Source organism: Rhinolophus sinicus, chromosome 10 (genome assembly GCF_057876585.1).
Source record: "Rhinolophus sinicus isolate RSI-liver-muscle chromosome 10, RSI-T2T, whole genome shotgun sequence".
In the NCBI taxonomy this organism is placed as follows: domain Eukaryota; kingdom Metazoa; phylum Chordata; class Mammalia; order Chiroptera; family Rhinolophidae; genus Rhinolophus; species Rhinolophus sinicus.
Genome location: NC_142510.1, coordinates 887215 through 907669, shown reverse-complemented (window position 1 = coordinate 907669; position 20455 = coordinate 887215). Strand labels below are relative to the sequence as shown.

The 20455-nt window shown below is 53.0% G+C and overlaps 1 protein-coding gene across 11 annotated transcripts in view; it reads left to right on the top strand.

The window, feature by feature from the left end:
• TNRC6A (trinucleotide repeat containing adaptor 6A) overlaps positions 1-9879 on the top strand; it is a 126522-nt gene extending 116643 nt beyond the window's left edge. For all 11 annotated transcript variants that reach the window (XM_074322876.2, XM_074322874.2, XM_019750173.3 and 8 more), the window contains 8 exons: positions 1791-1922; positions 3004-3162; positions 3680-3820; positions 4703-4810; positions 5449-5670; positions 7122-7192; positions 7601-7740; positions 7872-9879. In XM_074322876.2, the coding sequence (XP_074178977.2) occupies positions 1791-1922; positions 3004-3162; positions 3680-3820; positions 4703-4810; positions 5449-5670; positions 7122-7192; positions 7601-7740; positions 7872-8247 (1349 nt within the window). In that variant the 3' untranslated portion in view covers positions 8248-9879. The remainder of the gene's footprint in view (positions 1-1790; positions 1923-3003; positions 3163-3679; positions 3821-4702; positions 4811-5448; positions 5671-7121; positions 7193-7600; positions 7741-7871) is intronic.
• Positions 9880-20455: the final 10576 nt, after the last annotated feature.

The following is a 20455-nucleotide window of genomic DNA, read 5'->3' as shown; positions in this document are numbered from 1 at the left end:
TCGTGCCATTTTGAACCACTTTTGACCCTTGGTGGTTCACACTGTGCTCATTTTGCTGCTGCTTTCTCTCTCTTCCCTCACAGTAGTGTCTTGGAAAGCAGCTTTGTGGGTTGCCAGCCCGACAGGGTTGAAGATGACCCGTGACCTGGGTGTCCTGGGCTGTGGGCAGACCTCCTGCCTTGTCGCCTCCTCTCCATGGAGCTGACACGGGCTCTCTCCCCGGCACTGCCATGGACGCTCGGCTGGGACCCACGGGGCACTTGGAGTCCTTGGGACTCTTAGCCGTCTCTTCATGTTCCCAGAAGTGGTTTCCCTGTCAGTTTCCACTGTGGGTAAAGACCACAGAAGCCACTTGCTGGTGACCAGGTGGTCCCAGGGACCGCAGAACATGTATAGCCATAAGAGAAGACCGAATGCCGTGGCGAAGTTTTGGTCTCACTGGGGAAGGAAGCCAACTCGCACTCTTTGGCTGTGCACTTGACCTCTAGAGTGGGCCGAGCAGGAGAGAAGTTTCTCTACGTGGGTTTCCTGTCCTGGCTGGCTTTACAGCAAGAGATGCTTTTTCCTGATTTAAACCCGTGTTGACACCAGTATGGTTCTCTACGTCATGCGTTGGTGAACTACGTCCTATTGCCCAAAGTTGGCCGGCTGCCTGATTTTGTAAATGAAGTTTTATTGAGCACAGCTCTCTTGTTAACATTTTCTACAGCCGCCTTGTGCTACCACAGCAGAACCGCACAGAGACGCTGAGACCTTGTGGCCCAGAGTGAGGATGTTTTTCTGTCTGAGCCTTTACAGAAAAAACTGCCGACTCCTGGATCTAAGTGATGGGTCCAGAGAGCAGCAGAGACTTGCTCTCTCCAAACACAGGGGTGGTTGATATTAGAGAATTCATATTGTTAGAGTGTTTAACTCTGGCTGACCCAGTATCACGGGGACGCTCATCAGAATCAAGTATTCAAAACCATTTGTTTTTGAAAGTTTAGAATCAGAACCAGCTGGTGTGTGCTAGGATGCTGGCTCCTGCTGAAAAGTCTTCATTTTTGACAAGCATCTCTGATGCTTCTTACATTGATGGCCCTTGGATCACATTTTAAGAAGCTCTGGGTTAGTGGTCAATCTTCTCAACACAGTATTGGAGAGAGAAATTACCGTCTTTGTTTTGTTCCATGAGAATGTCTCAGTCTGCTGTGCGCCCTGAGGTTCAACTGTTAGAGCAGGACAGTCTTACTTTTAACTGATAGTGTCTTCTGGCTAATCAGCCAGTTGAAAATTGTTCAGTTTACAAGCAAAAGATAGCAACTAAAAGTGATCACATATAATTCTCTCTTCATGGTACTCTTGGGAAATAGCTAGAGTTTTATTAGAGAGAAACGTATAAACTTTATTATTTGGTCTCCTTAAAATTTATCTTTATTTGGCCAAGGAATTTTAAAATAATCAAAATTATATGGAGAAATAATTTCCCAGTTAACGAACGCAGTTGTAGTGTCAGCAGTTTCATGGCCTGAAGACATTGTATCACTGAGGATCCGAGTGGTACCTTGGGGTTTCTGTGTGTCGCCTCTGGTAGCCTGGCCCTGGCCTGGCTACCGCCACCGCCTCTGCCCTCACCTTTGTACTCTCGGGCTGGGCCACATGTGCAGGGTGACGTTAATGAACAGTGGGCAGGACTGCAAACATCGGGTCTGTTACGTACCGTGTGTTTCTCTAACAAGTGGGAGTTGTACCAGAAGGAAAATGTGCTATGTTTTAATAAAGGTTCTTTTAATCACTATTTTGTTTTTAAGGCTTGAACTCAAACTTGAATGTAAATATGGATTTGAACAGTATTAAAGAACCACAGTCAAGACTGCGGAAGTGGACCACCGTGGACAGCATGTCTGTGAACACGTCTTTGGATCAGAACCCCAGCAAACATGGTAGCAGCACGTTCTCACGCTCTGCCTCTCGAAGTAGCATGCGCACTTCCGGCCTTCCCTCGGTCTTACAGATAGTTGTTCAAAGCCAGATTCTCTTAGAACTTTTCCTCATTTTTAAAAAGTGCTTTATTAGCTAGTCAACCTTGATTAAAACAAAAAAAAAACGAAAGTTAACCTTTATCATGGTAGTGTACAAAATAGAAGTCAGGTTATACATTTAAAAATAATTATTTCCCTTTTGATGGTCGTTTAGGTTTTTGCAATTGATTTTATTGTTATAATGTTCTACTTGTTAACATTTACACAATTTAATCTGATGTAGGGTATTAATAACTTCCACCATCATTTGATTTCTATCAGTTTTCTTATATATTGACACATTTCCTTTATATAGTTTGTGGCTATGTAAATCATTTAGATTCAATATTATTCATCAGTTAATTATGTGATTTTATTTATTTTTTAAATTATTTTTTATTGTTAGTGTACAAAACAATGTAGTAGTTAGACATTTACACCCTCACAAAGTGATAACGCCCCCAGTCCACTGTCCTTCTGACGTCGTGTGTAGCTGTTACAATTCCATTGATTATAGTTAATTACATATTTTTCAATGTCACTTTCACCTTATTTAATGTTATCCATTCATTGAGCCACAGTTAACACATTGTTTGTGGGAAACGAGGAGGGCACCGTGCAGCTCTGGGTGGTGATGGGACGCGTGGGCGCAGGGCAGTTCATGGCCAAGTGGATGCGGGAGAGGAGGCAGCGTGGTGCCCACACAGGGTGGGTGTGTTGGGGATACCTCAGTGTGGGGGGCCCGGTAAGACATGAGAGGCAGAGGCCTGGTGCTCAGACAGGAAATCGGGCCGAGGAAGCTTTGCTGTTCTCCCCAATGTCGAGGTCATGGACAGGACGGACGGGCTGCCCTGAGGAGCAGCGAGCAGAGCTGGGCGGGGCCTGGAGCCACCGGAGGGAGGAGCCACCGGAGGGAGGAGCCACCGGGGGAGGAGCCACCGGGGGGAGGCGCCCTGCGCGGAGCTGGAGCGAGTCCGCCGCCTCACTCGCTTTCCCCCTGTAGGTGCTATTTCAAGTGGTTTCAGGCTGGAAGAGTCCCCGTTTGTCCCCTACGACTTCATCAACAGCAGTGCTTCGCCAGCCAGCCCTCCGGCGCCCGTGGGAGACGGCTGGCCACGTGCCAAATCGCCCAGCGGCTCGAGCAGTGTTAACTGGCCACCAGGTAGGATGCGGCCGCCCGCCTCCTCCACGGCGCAGCGCAGTCGGTTGCGATTCAGCCCGCATGTGCGTGATCGGCCTGAGTGCTCAGGCTAAGGGGGGTGTAGGCGGCAGCGGCCAGTCCAGCCTGTCCCCGGGGCCTTAGGCTCCAGCACTGAGGTGGGCTGGTCCCTCGGGCTGGCGTGGGGGGTGACCGGTGGCCTCGGTGCCCCTCGTTAGCCTGTCCGTGCGCCCCCGGGCCACTCTCCGCGCCGCCCTGGGGGGGTTCCCGGAACGACCCCGTTGCTGTGGCCGTGGGACCTGAGCTGCTGCTTCAGACCTCTAGGCAGAGTCTTGACTTCCGCTGTAAATCTTGCAAGTTATTCCTAAAGAACAGCATATATTTTAATTCAATTTTATTACTGAATCAAAATACTTGAGAATTGCATAGACTTCAGGAATAAAAGATATTCCTGAGATATTTGCTAAAGGAATTTTCAATGGTGATTAAGCCCAATCTCATTTCACCTTTTCGTTCCTAGAGTTCCGCCCTGGTGAACCGTGGAAAGGTTATCCAAACATTGACCCTGAAACTGACCCTTACGTCACTCCTGGCAGTGTCATCAACAGTGTCTCAGTAAATACTGTGCGGGAAGCGGACCACCTCAGGGACAGGAACAGCGGTAAGGGGACAGCATGTCACAGCAGGTCGCCTGACACCCGGGGGCAGGGGAGAAAACAGAATTGTCGGTTTTCCCCCAGGTGACGCTTCCGCCATTTTTTAGAGGAGGAGGATTTGTTATCACTTGATGTGGGAAACGTGTGTTAATTCAGTTAACAAAGGGGACAAAGGACCTGCCAGTATTTGCTCTCCTGTTGTGTTGTATTAAGAGTCTCAGCGTGTGGCGTACTTTGCCGCAAGTTCCAGTATTATGGTTACTTAGAAACAGGCGTTTCTTGTAAAAGATACCATGTTGTTATTGGTTTCTACACACTGGCTATTAAAGGGCTTTCCTTTGGAGAAGCCGTTTGGCTTTTTCTGTCTCTGAGAGTGAAAATAAGACCAACTGAGGGGTCCCTGCAGTCAGACACATTCCTTAATCGGTTGTCACATACAGTCGTCCTGCCGCCCAGCACACGGTTACATTTCACCATAGGCGTGTGCGGGTGCTCGTGTGTTCACGGTCAGGATGGGGGGCCTGGCTGGTGACTGGCAGTGCTGATGCCCAGTGCCCTTTGTGGGGTCCAGGAAGAAGTCCCTGGGGTTCAGAGACAGGAGTTGGGAGCAGTGAGAATGAGTCCTCCTTCTGGCCCCTTGCTGGGAGGCGGAGCGCGTTCTCAGACCTGTGACAGAGCAGCGGTGGGGACAGTGAGCCAGCTCTCAGTAGGCTGCTGGGGAGGCGGGCGGGGGCTGAGGGCAGGGCAGAGGGCAGGAAGCTGCATCCTGGGCAGCCCGGGACCCTCCTTCCTGTGCTGTGAAGGTGCAGTTTTGCTGGACGCTTTTCTGATTCTCAGATGCTACGTCCTTGCTATGGGGCCGACTAATTAGGCTCTTCCGCCTGCAGGGTCAGCCTCATCCTTGAACACCACGCTGCCTTCAACTAGTGCCTGGTCATCCATTCGTGCCTCCAACTACAGCGTCCCCCTCAGCAGTACAGCACAAAGCACTTCAGGTGGGCCTCGCCCGCCTGGCCGCCGACCCAGCCTCCTCCCCTGGCGCCCGTGCCTGGACCCCGTGTCTGAGGCGGCCGCATCAGGGAAGGAGCACGCTGTTTGCTTAGCCAGACAGACAGGCCTGGGTTCGAGTCCTGGCTTTGCCCTGGACCGTGAGCAATGGCGTGAGCCCTCTGCTCCTCAGTGGGTGCCGGGTGCCCTCAGCCCAGGGAGGCCCAGCGATGCCTGCTGTGTTGGCTTCCTGAGTGGGGCTGCAATCGGTTTAATGGCCTATGTGATGCTTTTGAGGGACGCAGGGACGGTTAGTGAGTGAGGTAAGGAGGTCCCAGCTGCTGTCACAGCAGCACAGAGCACTGTCTCCTGCTTTGTTTGGCTTCAGCTAAAGGACAGGTGGTGCCCCGGGACTAAGACGCCCGCAGGTGACAGATGAGTGACAGACGAGTGGGCTCGGGGTTTTGAGGGCAGGGGCCACTTTCCTTTGCTTTGTTTTTCTTTGACGGTTTGGTTTGATTTGATTTGGTGGTTTTTAGTTGTTGTTTTTTAAATGTGATTTGCTTTTGGCGGGGGAAGGGTGTTTATTTAAATTCTCTTCTGAAAGCATTGTCTCCCCCGTGCCCCTTGCTTCCCCTTGGAGTAGCCAGAAATAGTGACCCCAAGTTGACGTGGTCCCCTGGTTCAGTCACCAACACCTCTCTGGCCCACGAGCTGTGGAAGGTCCCTCTGCCACCTAAAACCATCACTGCTCCATCTCGCCCGCCGCCGGGGCTCACCGGTCAGAAGCCACCCTTGTCTGCGTGGGAGAATTCTCCCCTTCGTGTAGGTGGAGGATGGGGGAACTCTGACGCCAGGTATACCCCAGGTAAGACGGGGTGCGGATGGGTGCGTGGCTTCTTTGCGGGACACGGGGCAGCACCGCAGTCGGGCTAGCAGACCCTCCCGGGGTAGGACCAGAACTGAAACACACCGCCTGGGGCGCCGCCCCCTCTGCTTCCCATGCCTTCATGTCTTAGGTTTTATGGGGCATTTTGCCCAGTTTACGTAACAGTAACCCAAAGGCACACAACAGTCAGTGGTGAGTGAATGGACCGGGGTCTCCTTCCTTTCAGAATGCCCATGTCACACACAGCACAAGCTGTTAGGTTCCAGGGCTGGGAAAGGGGGCAGAGACCACATGGACGTTAAAGAATGGACCCTGTAAGCTTGGCCTAGACTTAGGGTGATGATAACATGTATTTAAACGGGGACATTTGAGAGCGAAAGGCTGCTGTTCGTTAATCATACAGAGCCAGTAGGCGTAAAGCAGACTGTCCTAGAAAACAGGGACACGTGGCTCCCCTCCCTCACTCCTGCCAAAAACTAGCAGGGGGTTTGTCCTGGTCTCATGTGCCCCCCACACACACACCCTCAGCTCTGGCTCGGAGCTCCCTGCCAGCTCCCCCAGGAAAGACGGTCTTACCTTTCTTGTGTCCTGCCCCAGAAATATTCCAGACTTTGTTATCTCCAGCCTGAAATGGTGGTAAAACCCCATTAGTAGTCTTTGGTCTTTTGACCAGTGATTGGCTGAAATAAAATTTAGTGTTTTCTTTGGGGAAAGTTTTGAGTATGTAAACAGAACATGGAATGTGTTTTAAGCTGCTAAATGCAAATTAATGTCATGGGAGTTACGTGTAAGTGGTCCTTTGGGGCCACGGACATCTTGTGGATGTCAGCTGAGTGACTGCTGGTAGAGTGAGGGACTTCATGAAAGTGGCCCAGGTGCCCCCACCCGAGGGAGGGTTGGTGGAGCTGCCTGGGACCCAGGACGCCTGTGAGAGTGAGCCGGGCAGAGCGGAGGGAGCAGCCGGTGCCAAGGCTTGAAGACCTGGGCAAGCATAGGGTTCCCTGTCGTCTTTGTAGAGATGCTGGGGGGAGGGGCTGTGTCCTGGAGCTGCCTTCCTGAGCTGCAGTGACATGTCCCTGAGGCACCTGTGAGGGCTGCTGGTGGCGTGTCCCAGCCACGCTCTGGCAGAGCAGGCAGACCCACAGGCAGACCGGTGCCACATCAGAGCTGAGGCGTGTCCCCGCTCTGCCACCTCCCCACCCGCGCGACATCAGACTGAGGCCTTTCTGCATTCAGAGACGGCTTTGGTCCCAGAGGGACATGGTCCTAGGGGCTCCCTAGCCACGCGAGGAGCCGCGGTTGGGGTGGGCCCTGGGCTGGGAGGAGGTGCGGGAGCCGCAGCCCAGCCGTCGTCCTGCAGCCTGTGGGCGGCTGGGATGCGTCTGTCCCGGATCCCCAGTCTCGGAACATGGTTGTTCTGTCCTGTTCAGGCTCCAGCTGGGGTGAGAGCAGCTCAGGGAGAATAACCAACTGGCTGGTTCTGAAGAACCTCACACCTCAGGTAGGAGGCCAGGGAGCCTGGGTTGTACAGTACGCCCGGTGCCCCGGGAGTGAAGGTGCCCGGTGGGGGGGGGGGGAGGCGCAGTGGGGGCGACCCAGGCCTGCGGGGGCAGAGGAGACAGCTGGGGTCTGGTCCAGCCGTCCTTACCTGCAGCGTGGGCCTGGGAACCGACCACACATACGTGGATGGCCCTGCTCTCAGCCAGAGACAGTGTGGGTCTGCCCTTCCCACGAGAGCGTCTTCTCAGTCCCTGGACAGCCGCCTCTGCAGGCTGGGTGCTCTGAGCCACCCCTCTCGGCCCCAGGGAGGAGGAGGCTTCGGGTTGTGCAGGTGGGAGGGGGCCCTGGGACCACCTCCCTGGTGGCGCTCACGCCGCCGCTGACCGCAGCCCCCTCCGCCCCGTCCTAGATTGATGGCTCCACCCTGCGGACCCTGTGCATGCAGCACGGCCCGCTGATCACATTCCACCTGAACCTGCCGCACGGCAGCGCCCTGGTCCGCTACAGCTCCAAGGAGGAGGTGCTCAAGGCACAGAAGTCCTTGCACATGTGAGTGCCCCGGGCTGGGGTCGCAGGGGCTCCCCCGTGTGTCCTCCCCTGCCCGCCGCTGCTTCTGCGTCAGGCCGACCGCCCGGCCGCTGGCTCGATCGCCGTGTCCTCACCCAGCCGTCTCTCCCCAGGTGTGTGCTGGGGAACACTACTATCCTCGCCGAGTTCGCCAGTGAAGAGGAGATCAGCCGTTTCTTTGCACAAAGTCAGTCTCTGGCCCCCGCTCCCGGCTGGCAGTCCCTCGGCTCCAGCCAGAGCCGCCTGGGCCCCCTCGACTGTTCCCACTCCTTCTCCGGCCGCACTGAGCTCAATCACTGGAATGGTGCTGGGCTGTCGGGAACTAACTGTGGAGACCTTCACGGCACTTCCCTCTGGGGGGCCCCACACTATTCCACGAGCCTGTGGGGTCCTCCCAGCAGCAGCGACCCCCGGGGCATCAGCAGCCCATCGCCCATTAACGCTTTTCTTTCTGTTGACCACCTGGGTGGGGGTGGAGAGTCCATGTGACAGGTAGATGGAGACACGACGACCGTGACCTCAATCAGGATGGAAGGAAAGGGCACCAAGTGGGGCCCACCGCCTGCCGCCGGGGCCACCTGTGGGGACAGCTCTTCTCTGCACATTTTCCACTTTGTTTTCCCCAGAACATATCAGTTTGAATACTTGAATCATGCAGGCCAATATTATAATGTGAAAGTATCTCGATTTACACTCCCCGGTAGCGCCATACGTGCTGATCGCGTAGCGTGAGCTCACGTGTGTACATGCATCATGTTTGCTTTGCTTCTTTGGTTTTTCTCACCCCCCCCCCCCTTTTTTTTTTTTTTTTTTTTTTTGCGAAACCATTTTGGGGCTGACAATGTATGAGCTTTGACCTTTGCACTGAGCGATGTTCTGGCCGGCTCGTCGGCACCGTGGGGGCGGCTGTTCCAGTGTGATGTTTACTCAAGGATGTCCTGGGCGTGCGTGCTCACGCGCCGGGACACGTCTGCCTTCCGTGCTATCTGTCGTGGAGCTAAAAGATCGAGTAGTAATACTGACTTCGGACTCTAAACGAAAGTCTTGCACCAGTTTTTCCATGTTATGAAACTAAAGATTTCTCTCTGCAGTTTGAAAAACTGTGGCCACAGCTGTGACTTGCAGCCCACCTGCCACCCAGGACGGGCCCTGCACTTTGACTACGCTTTCCATTTTGTTTTGGAGGTTCCCACGTTGAACCTTCTTGTTTACAGATTTTTTTTGTTTGTTTTTTGAGAAAAAAAAAATGTTTACTCTTCCATCATTTAAAAAAAAATTTAAAAGACAAAAAAAAAAAAAAAAAAGGAGGATGATTTAAAAGATGCTTCTATCTCTGGGAAAAAAGAGCAGCATTTGGCCATGTTCTCTCGTCTTTCTATTCCTGTCCTAAATCAAAGAGCATGGTTCTCAGGAAAACCAGTTTAAAAAAATAAAAAATAAAAAAAAAATCCTTGTAGTTTCTTACAGGAAAGAAAGAAACCCCCCCAGTTTTTAGCTCTGATACTATGTATTGCTGTGTTCAAGAATTTTCTCTGCCAAAAAAAAAAAAAACCCACAAAAAAAAAACGCTTCAAGCTGGAGTTTGACATTCTGCTTTCAGATGCTGTCTTTTTATTAGTGAGTGATGATGATTTGCTGATGATCCATAAATGGGTAACAATTTTGTGACTCCATCACGTGGCTCTGTTCCTGCTCTCGTGAGTGTGTTAATGTCTAACTGTTGTACCTTAAAGCCGAAATCAGTAACTATGCATCCTGTAAGCGAGGTGTGGGCTTACAGAATTGTTCATTGTACAAAGAAAATTTTAAATGTTGTTCCAAACTGACGAGTTACACCATTTTTACAATGTCTTTCTCTCCTGCCCCCCCTTTTTGCCCACAAATGGTATTATAATGCTTGTTAGTCAAAGGAGAGACTAAACAAGGGTAAAAATTTTAACTACACAATTTGCCATCATTTCATTGCCTTGATTCTAACTGTCTATCCCATTACGCAGAGGAAGTCAGTGGCTTTTTAACTGTTTACAAATAGAACGTGATTGTAAAATGTACAGTTGGGTTGTGTTTGAATTATGAAGTCTCTTCAGATACAATAAACCACGACTTTTTGGCTGCTCAGCATTACCTGTCTCTTTTTTGTGAATTTATTTGTACGCTCTTTTTTATAATGAAAGTTTCAAGGTTGCTGTGTATGAGACTTCTCATGCAGCAGCTGATTGGAAATCCAAGCAAATCTCTGAACGTTTTATCTGAACGTATCCACTCTTTCACCCTGAAACAATGTGAGAACCGTGGGAAACTGTAGCTTGCTCCTTCCTGCCCTCTTTGAGCACCTGTGGGGTCTTGCTGCTCAAAACTTCTGTGACTTCATCTGCCCGCCACCTGTGCCCATCTCAAGCCTCAGCCAGAGACCCTTCGGAACATGGAGCTTATGATGTGACAGTGTTCTCGTGTTAAACTCTCATACCTCTGTTACAGAGCGAGAAATCCCACCACCTGGACTGGCCTTCCGTGCGGCACAGACCCCACGGCTCTGCGGGCGCTCGGGGACAAAGCCTGTGCGTGTCCCCAGTGTGTGACTTCAGTCTCGCTGCAACTTGCCAGGTGTAAGCTCATGATCCGTGCCCTCGCTGTGTGTTGACTTCCATACTGGTTTTTCCAAAAACCAAAGGTAGCTTCGAAAAACCACGTCTGGAAACATGTGGACGTTACGCTGACTGACCGTCTGGGGTTTGGAGTAGTATATAATTCATAAACTGCGTTCATTGTATTGTTACAGTGTTTGGGAGTTTTTTGCGCTTGTTATGTGGAAATAAAGTGTTTGATTTTTAAAAATTAACAAGCGGTTTGATTTTTGCCTGGTCCTTAATAGTGCGGCCCGAGCGCTTTCCTAAGCGACTGTCTCACCAAAGTCTCCCTGCGTCTGTCCCAGCTGCCCGTGCCCTTGGTCCAGGCTCTGTGACCATGACATTCCCCCGGCTTAATGGCTTCGAGTCGCTGACGCCCGCAGGCGTTGGCCTGAGCGTGTGAACACGTCCAGTCGTGCGTTTCTGAAGGCAGCTCAGCGAGTGGCCGCGCAGCCGTCTGCCTGGCACACCGAACCCCTCGCTCCCTGGGCGCTGCACTGACGATGGATAAGCTCATGCTTGTTTCTGGCATCCACAGGGTCAGATGTGGCAGTTGCTAAATATTGGAAGGAACGAGCTGTCACCTGGGGACCTTTGAGCACCAAAGGTCCTAGCAGTGCCACTTAGCGGACTGTGAGGGCGGGTGAACTGGCCAGGCTGACCGGGCAAGTGCAGGCTGGACAGCGATGGGCACCGAGGTGCCGCGGGAGACGTCGGCCACGACAGGAAGGACCAACGGGCTGGGCTGAGTCGGAGCCCAGCGAGCCGGCGTCTCTGGGCTTCGGGGCCTGGCCTGTTTCCCCCCTTCCCCAAAGTCAGATCTGTCCCTGTGGGTTCTTGGATTGCAGGTGTGAACGGCGGGTCGCTGTTCGAGCCGGCAGGCCTGGCTGCAAGGTCAGGGGGTCAGGGAGGCAGCCGTGCGAGTGCTGGGCTCTACATCCCCAGGGCTCGCACACGCTCCCTCATGTAAGTCGGGCGCCCCCGCCCGGCCCGGGTGCAGCAGACAGGATCGGATCGCAGCGTTTCTCAGACTCCACCCCCGGCCCCAAAGGCTGCAGGTAGGGGGCGTGTGTACTGGCGCTCGGGCCTGGGGGCAGCTCCGCTCTGTGTTTCAGGTTCCTGCCTGTGCATCCGAAGCTGATGGAAATGGAAGTAGCTACGTTGCTGCCCAGGCTGGTGCTTCACGAGGGTGAGCCACGGGGCCCCTCGTGCCCTCAGGACGTGGGGCTGGGGCTCCAGCATGACTCGGTGGCAGAGGCCGACCTGCAGCGAAAGGGCGCGAGTGACCTCCCTGCCTCAGGGACCGGCGCCCAGTCCTGGCTGGCTGCAGACCCCCCCAGGTAAGGAAGCTTTGGGGACCCCTGTCCACAGTCCAGACAACTTCCGGAAGAGAACAACTTTAAGTGGCAGCAGGATCTAAGCTGGCCGCAGGCCTGACTCCAATCCACAGCTCCTGTTACGACGCTAGCCCATCCCTGAGCCCCCTGCGTTTCCACTGGCCCATAGTTTTTAAAATACAGTGGTACCTTGGTTTTCGAACGTCTCCGTTGATGAACATTTTAGTTTACGAACACCATAAATTTTCTGCATCTATGGTATAATTAGATAGTAAAATTCATGCTAAATTTGCAATTTTAGGGGTTGATTTAAAAGGTCTGGAACAGATTCAGCCATTTTTGCATCACTTTCTCTGGGGAAACTGCACCTCGGTTTTCGAACATTTCAGAACTCGAACGATCTTCCAGAACGGATTACGTTTGAAAACCGAGGTACCACTGTAACTTCTTAAGTCAATATCTTGACAAAGGAAAGGATAACGTGAGGAAAAACCAGAGCCACTTTGCTGTACTGAAAGAGAGCTAGAGACACAGGACAGACTGAAAAATGCATTTAGTTCTGGGTGGAACTTCCTCTGTCGGAGTTGGGGGGACCCGACAGACTTGGAGGGGTTCCAGCGTGCCTCCCAGAGACCATTGCGAGGGGATGCTTTCTTGGCCAGTCAGCAAGTCAGGGTTTCCTCCTTTCACCAGAAGGCCCTGCCAGGGTGTCCTCAGCCGGGCTTCCAGGCCTTGGTTCAGCCTTCCCCTAGGACTGTGTGGCTCCATCTCCATGGAGACATGCCAGCGACTGATAACCACCTGAGACGACCCTGAGCAATGTGCTTTGAGGAGGTGGGATTTGAGCAGACCCTCCCCCTCCCCCTGGTGGGTAGAAGCCCAGGAAGATACCAGCCATCCAGGTGCACAGGCTGCCCCTGCTGTGGACTGTCCAGCTCCAGGTGCCCAGGGTGCCCAGGGCGGGAGACCCCATCCAGCACATGGCACACGTAGCTCACACACGTCACCTCTTGCCAGAACAAATGTGTCATCCTCCCATCCCTCTGACTGCAGAGGGATGACGAGATCAGGTCGTCTCCCTAGCCTCCAGCATGAACCCCAAGGCCCTGTGTGCGTGATGGGCCCCTGTGGACATCTGACCTTGTCCAAAGGAATGCAGGGCTGGGTGGCCTTCTCAAGGACATGTAATGGTTCTGAGTCATCTTCCTGGGCTGTAAAACAGGGCTACCGCCGGGGTCCACCACCCCTCATCTGCGATTCTGGAATCCAAGCAGCTCAGAAAACCAAAGGCTGTGGGGTAAGTTTGTGGCAAACACGTCCGGCACAAAACTGACTTGAGGCTACTTACAGGGCTTATAACAGGGAGAAAAGCTCCGGGTCTCCGTGCGGGAACGCTGGCGGGATTGTTTCTGGAGCCGCCTCGCGCAGCACCCATGGGAGCACCTATGAAACACAGGAGGGTGATTCGGGTGGCGTCAGCAGCCGCACCACCACCGCTGACGCAGAACGGACGTGAAGCTGACCTCTCCGAGAGTTTGGGGTAAGGACGAAGCCCGCCCCGGGGGGCCATGGAGGATGGAGCGGTGCAGACTCAGGGCTGTGTGCGGAGTGGCCCTGTGGTCATCAGGGAGCTGGTGCCCAGCGGGAGTCCAGGGCCTGAGCCCACACCTGCCGCACTGCAGACCAGCAGCCAGGAAGGCAGGTGGTCAGCGCCCCTCTGAGCACCAGGCGCTCGTCCCCTGCTGGTGGGAATGCAAATGGCACAACCACTGGGAAAACCGCGAGCCACAGCTTCTCAAGCAGTTAAATGTCCAGGGACCACGGGATCCCGCCATTTCCCGCCCACGAAGTAACTCAAGGGAAAGGAAGGGCTGTGTCTTCACGAGGACGTGCTGTTGCTCATAGCGCCTGAAACGGAAAACTCAGCTACCCGTCAAGAGACGAGCGGAGGAACAAATCTGTGACGTGTCTGGACAGCGGGGCCCCTGATACGCACACCACGCGGTCAATCACGCGCAGCGGGAAACGCCAGACAAGACAAGACAAGAGCGCACACCGTGCACGGCCGTTTAGACAACTTTCTACAACGCGCCGACGCATCTGAGCGACGCAACAGGTCTGTGTTTGTCTAGGAAGCTTTGGGACATGGTGACTGTTGTCTGTGGCGACGGTCCCCGCGCTGCGTGCATAAGGCAGCTCGCAGCCACCGTACATTGTAACGTGCGTGGTGTTTGTGCCTCGGTCGCGCTTCCCTCCCTACAGCCATTGTTTAAAAGACAAACAAAAATAAGACTCTTTGGTCAGTGTTACATGATAGTATTAAAAGTACTCTTGCAAACGACTCTTTGCTGCAGCGGTTGTCGTGGGAAGTGGCCTTGAAGCCACGCGGCCAGCCCTGGGCAGAGCAGAACCCTCGTTACCTGTGGGCTGAACGAGCCCCTGGCGCGTTTGGGGCTACGGTTCCTTTAAGCCGGGACCCACTTGCCTGTACGTGGAGAAATCAGCCACCAGGGGGCGCACTGTGACCCCTTTTTTCTAGAAAAAGCTTTCAGTGCAGTCGTGTAGGAGCAGATTAACAGGCTTTCCCACATGGTCCTACTTTAAAAAAAAAAAAAAAAAATGGAAGCCAAACAAACCACTGTCAAAATCTTTCGTAAAGGTCCCTGTGGCACGGGCCGGCAGTGCGCAGCGAGGCTCTAACCAAGGCAGGCTCTGCCCAGGACAGGACGCTGACCGCTGCAACCTCGCGGGTCGGTGAAAACTGCAGACAAGTGGAACGCCCGTTATTAAGGTAGCAGAGCAGTTCTCGAACTTTACGGTGCGAGGACTCGCCCGGGAGCTTGTTAAAATGCAGAGGCCGGTCCCCGGGCCTGGGGGTGCCCGTGTTGGATGTGAAGGGCGTTGGTTCCCCAGCTGGACTGCAGGCCCCCGAGGGCAGCGGCTGTGCTGCTCTGCTGCTCGGTCCCCGAGCCGACCGGCCGGGAGGGGCCAGCGCTGGGCCCCGGCTTCTTCCGTCCTTCGTCTGCATGGGCCAAATCACATCCTAGCCAGTGAGAACAGACACGTTTGCAGGTATTGTTTACAAAAAAACCCAAAAAACAGAAACAAAAACAACACCCAGGACAGTGGAAATGCAATTGTCCTGCAGCTAAAAAGAGAAAGGAAAGAAAAAAGAATGGCAAAATCTTACAAAAGCCAACCTAAAAATTTTACGGCCTAAGAACTCAGCTTGATAACGGTCAAGTTGGAAGCTCCAAGATATGGCCAGATAGGGTCGCGGACTGAATTCCACTTACCCTATGAAAGTGCTGCATCTCTCAAGGAAATTACCACCTAAAACTACAGTGGCAGTTATGGTAATTAGATTAGATCACTTAAACGGACCCTTGAAAAGCATGGGCTTCCAAATGAAATAAACATGAGGGGATACCTATTTTGAAATATTAGTAAGAGTGAAACAAAGAGGAGAGTCAGTCACAGGAGTGCTTCCTATGGGTGGAAATCTTTAGATAGTTTAACAAAATTGAGGATGAATAAGGCAGACACTGACGCGGCTAAAAGACGGCTTTTAGAACAGGTCTGCCGAAGTGCTGAGAATGGACCAAATGGACCCCTGGTAGTCCCCCAAATTAAAGAGCCCCAAACAAGTGTGGAGAAAATTAAAAAGCTGGAAGGCAGGGAGATTACAGTGAGAAACCTGACCAGCCACCACTTGGGGCAGCAGTCAGCCGTTCAGTCAAGTAAACAGGGCCAGGGTCCCTGGGCTTGACCCGCTTGCTGGGGACCACAGGCCTTTTGACTCGAGAGTGGGCAACAGTCAGGGGATAGAAAAGACTCCTCGCTGTAGAAATTCGTGAGCTATGATACCAAAACCCATCAGCGAAGCTGTGATTAGATGAAAAGAATACGGGAGTGTAAAGATGGATAAGATTAAGAAAACTGGGAAGTTGAAACAAGCCTTCTGTACAGAAGTTATGTCGGCTTTACCTGAATGATTTCCGGGAGTGACACCAGGTCTGGCTGGGAACACTTCTCTTACCCAGGATTATAAAATCAGGACCTGTCGACATTCCTAATGGGGAATTTTGAAGGCCTCCTACCCTAAGCTAAAATAAAACTATGTACCCAGAGGGAAAAAAGCAAATTAAGAATGATATAGCTGGAGAACCTAACCTATGATATCATTTGAGAAATTGAGAGCAGTTTTCCATGTCTTTAAAATCTTTGCGAAACCAGAGCTGCAGCCGAGAGGTAGTTCAAAGCCCACCTGTCTTTATCGTCTTGAATTCCTAAGACTGAGGCAAAGAAACGAAACTAGCTCCGACTCACAGCGTTTTGGTACATTATACACGTGTAAGCCAACTGGCAACATTTATCTTTTTGTCCCTACCTGAGCTCTCCAGAATTTGGAAACTCTTAGTAAGTAAGTCTTCTTATTTTCATGGCAAAACCATTGTTTGCATAAGTTCAGTAAGAATCTGTTCTCCTTATAACAGGACACAACTGGAAACTGGTTGTATTGCAAGGTCACGTTTGAGAGAGAGGCACAGACTATGCACATGTGACCAGACGGCTTTCAGGAATTCAGGTTGACTGGATTCAGGAAGCCGATAAGCATCTCTGGGAAGCATCGACCTGGCGTCTTGCGTAGACGAGTACAGCAGCATGACCAGGTGAGTAGAGGGTCACTTTCGGGCAGGTGCAGGGACCGCCGATATTTTGGGGACCTCAAGAAGAGAGGAACTCACCCAAGCATGTAAGGTATCGCCGGTGGCGTCTGATGGAAAGTCCTTGGCTTTCTCTACCATGAGAGGCCTTGGAAAGTGCAGTCTGAAGGTTCCTTAGGAAACATCTCAGCAAAGCCGATTTCAAAGAGCTTGTGTGCTTGGTTGCTGTTCTTGCGGGCTTGTGCAAATAACCAGGCCAAGTTGATTGAACGCAGACTCACTTTGCGAGCAAGTAAGTCTTAATTTGGCTCTCTTTGGGAAAAACGGGGGTGACTTTTGAGAAAAGAATGACGTTTTGGTTGCACACCTTTGCGGCTATTAGACTCAATAGGCTGGTCAAAGTCGTCGGAGGTTGGTTCCCGCCTGCGCAGGGGCCTGGATCCCGAGTTCTCCTCGTTTGTTTCCACGGCGGCCACACCGCTCCCATGCCCCTCCCTCACTTGGATGCAGCGTCACTGAGAACTGAGATGGCCCTTCCCCAAAGCCATGCCACCTGAGCTGACAGGATAGTCTCTACGAGAAGAACTGAAATTGTCACTAAGACAGGGGCGCACATTTCTTTAGCGCTTACAGAATGCAACTCTGCGGTTTTCTGGGACAAGCTCCCTGGAGCCTGACCTGACCCGTGGGGAGGTGGCTTCACAGAGGACGAAGCAGGTTCAGTGAGGGGACGTGACTCGCTCAGGGTTACACTTCGCGAAGTCTTCAGAAAGCGCGTGTCTGAGCCGCAGGCCAGAGGGTAAGGACGTGCTCTGTGTGTTTCCTGCGCTGAGACGGGGGTCCTGACCGCAGAGCTTTCCCGCTGCTTGTCAAGATGCTCTCACGAATGTTCTAGAAAGGCTGTGCCGCGTAAGGAAACACCCCATGACGACTTGGCTTAAGGGAAGTCCTTTCTGTCTCGCGGTTCAGGCCACAGGAGGGTCCCTCAGGGGTAGCCTGTCACCCCAGGCTGCTGACATCACTGTCTCCCACACGTGGCCTCCAAGGCCGGTCTGGGGGTCACCATCTGACCAGTGGGAAGGCGGGCGAGAGCGGGGACTCACGGCCTGGTGCTCCCTCTGAAGCCAGAGGGCAGCAGTCGCCTGGATACAGCCGCACATGTCCAAGGAGGAGCTGGCTGCACCCAGCCTCACATGGGGCCGGCAGCATCCTCAGAAAGCACCAGGGCACATGCTGCTGGCCAGTCCCCACCCTGCTCGTTCTCTAGTTTGATCTTTACAACTCTGTTTGATGGGTGGGGACACGGAGGCACACAGCGGGAAGGGACTTGGCGAGCGCCACCACGTTAGTGGAACCAGGGTGTCAGCAGACACCACGGGCACAGCCCAGGCACCCACGGCCCTGCTCCTGCTGGGACCCCACACGCCGGGGACGATGGGCCCTGGTGAGAAGCCTCCGGTGGCCCAGACGCGTGCTGGTGGCAGCTTGGGTCAAGGTGGCTTTCCCAGCACCCCGTTCCACTCAAATAATCTCCAAGTTGGTGGAAATCACACTCCAAACTTCACCCTCTCCGTCACGGACAACCTGCTGTTAAAGTGTTTAGCAATTAATGGAATTGGAGCCCTGGTTCACTCATTAACCACCCACTGCACACCTGCTGCCCAGGGGCTTTTCCCGGGAGGCCGCGTCCCCCAGGACCCAGCTTCTCACGCGCTGCATGGCTTCGCGCACACTCACAACCTGGGTGGGACCTTCCCCAGACAGACAGGCTCGCAGCACGTTTGTGCCAGTGCAGCTGTTCCCCAGCTTGTTGTCGGGACCCCAATGCAAGGAAGGCCCCCCTTCATTCCATTGATGTGGGTATTTCCCAAATTAGACATTTCAACGAAGAAACAATTAACAATACTTATCAATTCATTTTAAAAGAACAGTAACTGACCCCTTGCATGTTAAATAAACATTTTTATGAAAAAAACACAACCTTATTTCCCAACAAATGTAGTGAGAGGAGTGAGTGGCATTGTCCTACAGATTTGCAAACCTCTTTAATGTCTGGTTTAATAGAAGACGGAGGACCGTGACATCTGCCTCTGCATGTACTCCATCGTGACGTTTCATGTCCTGTGGCCTCTGGAAAATTCCACTGGACATTCGTGAAATAATAAGCACAAAAGGAAAACAGCATCTTAGGGTTCTGAGGACCGTTACAGGGGTCATCTCCCTGAGCCTTCCTGATGAAATTACTCAGTGCCGTGACTGCGACACCCCCTTTTTCACATGAGAAAATCTGGGCTCGGAGCCTGTGAGTCACACGAGAACGCCCAGTGGGGCACAGACGAGTGGGATCCAGACGGGGTCTGCCTGCCCCCCACCCGGCTCTTCACCCCACTGCATCCTGAGGCTGCCGCGGGGGAAGGCCCTCCAGGCATGTGACTGTGACTCTGGGAATGGGGAACAAACAACCCCCACCCCCCAAAAAAAAAACAAGGAGAAAAAAGGCACCGACTTTCTGGCTGCAGCCACCATAAGGAGAAACAAAACTTGACCTTCTCAGTGACAACTCAAGGCAGTAACTCAGGGGCTCGGTGTAGGGAGAAGGGAGGGGCCTACGGTGACCAGGTGCTTCCCTGAGAGTCTCTGAGTCCTCGCTTGTCCCCTGCAGGTGGAACCAAATGCTCAGAGAGGCTGTGTGATGTGCCTGCGTCTCAGTTACTAGGTCAAAAAAAGGTCTGTTGTTTTCCTTCCCCCACTGTGCTCTCGTCCCACCCCCGCCTGCTTACCTACGTGGTCTGGGTGTGAAGTTTGTTCTTTTCAGCTGTTACAATAAACAGCTACATTGGGGGGTACGTGTATGGGTGGGTGAGGGTGTTTCTAAAAGACTAGAAATTCAGGGAGTAGTAACACCACCTCCCGTATAGCTCAGCTCGGACCCCAGACTAGGTGGGGTGTGACTTGGGGACACAGTATGCTTCAGGGACCAATTCTGACACCCCCAAGCAATTCTCCGACACTTCCTGGGGGCCCTACGATGCCACTCAATCCTGACCCATCTGCCTGGGGGTAGTGTCAGGTCCCCCAGCTTGAGGGCTCAGTCCCACAGGACTGTCCCCACTTCAGATGCCAATCACAAGTCCAGGTTGTCACCTGTCCTGATTGACTGGCTGGAGATTGGAGGTTCCAATGACCCCATCCTTGGGTTTGGTTCATTTGCTAGAGCGGCTCGCAGAACCCAGAGAGACATTTTACTCACTGGATCGCTGGTTTATTTTGAAAGGATGTAACTCAGGAGCAGCCAGATGGAAGAGAAGCACAGGGCGAGGGGTGGGGAAGGGGCTCGGGGCTTCCCTGCCCTCTGCAGGTGCCACTCTCCCCAAATCCCCCCGTATTCACCTGCCCGGAAGCTCTCAGTACCCCGTCCTCTTGGGTTCAGGGAGGCGCCATTACACAGACACAGCTGATGACATCATCAGCCATTGGTGGTTGGTTCAACCTCCAGCCCCTCTCCCCTCCCTGGGGGTTGAGGTGGGGGGTACTAAAGCTCCAACCCCTGAGCACATGGTTGGTTCCCCTGGCAACCAGCCCCCATCCTTAGGTGAAGTCCAAAAGTCACTTTATAACAGCGTGAGGCACCTTGGTCACACTTGTCACTGAGGAAATTCCAAGGGTTTCACAAGCTCTGTGACAGAAAGAGGGACGGAGACCAAATGTATTCATTGTAAATCACAGTATCACACAGGGTTACAAGCTGCCGCCACCTGCATCGCTTGACACAGTGTTTTAACTATTTTTGTTACTTTCTAATTACTTGCCAAACCTTCTAAGACAAGATCGTTCACCTAAAAGCCCAGACTCTGGGCTGTCTCTTGAAAAATGAGGCATTGGCAGCGGTGGGACCCACAACGTCAGGGGGACACACCAAGCTGGGATGAGCTCCTGGGAGGTGACCGTTAGCCAAGGAGCACAGGCTCCACCCTCAGAGCAGAACTACGTCTACTGGGCTCGCGGCCCCGACAGGTGTGACCCCATTTGGGGTCTGCTGGTTTCTCTTGAAATGGGGTTACGCACG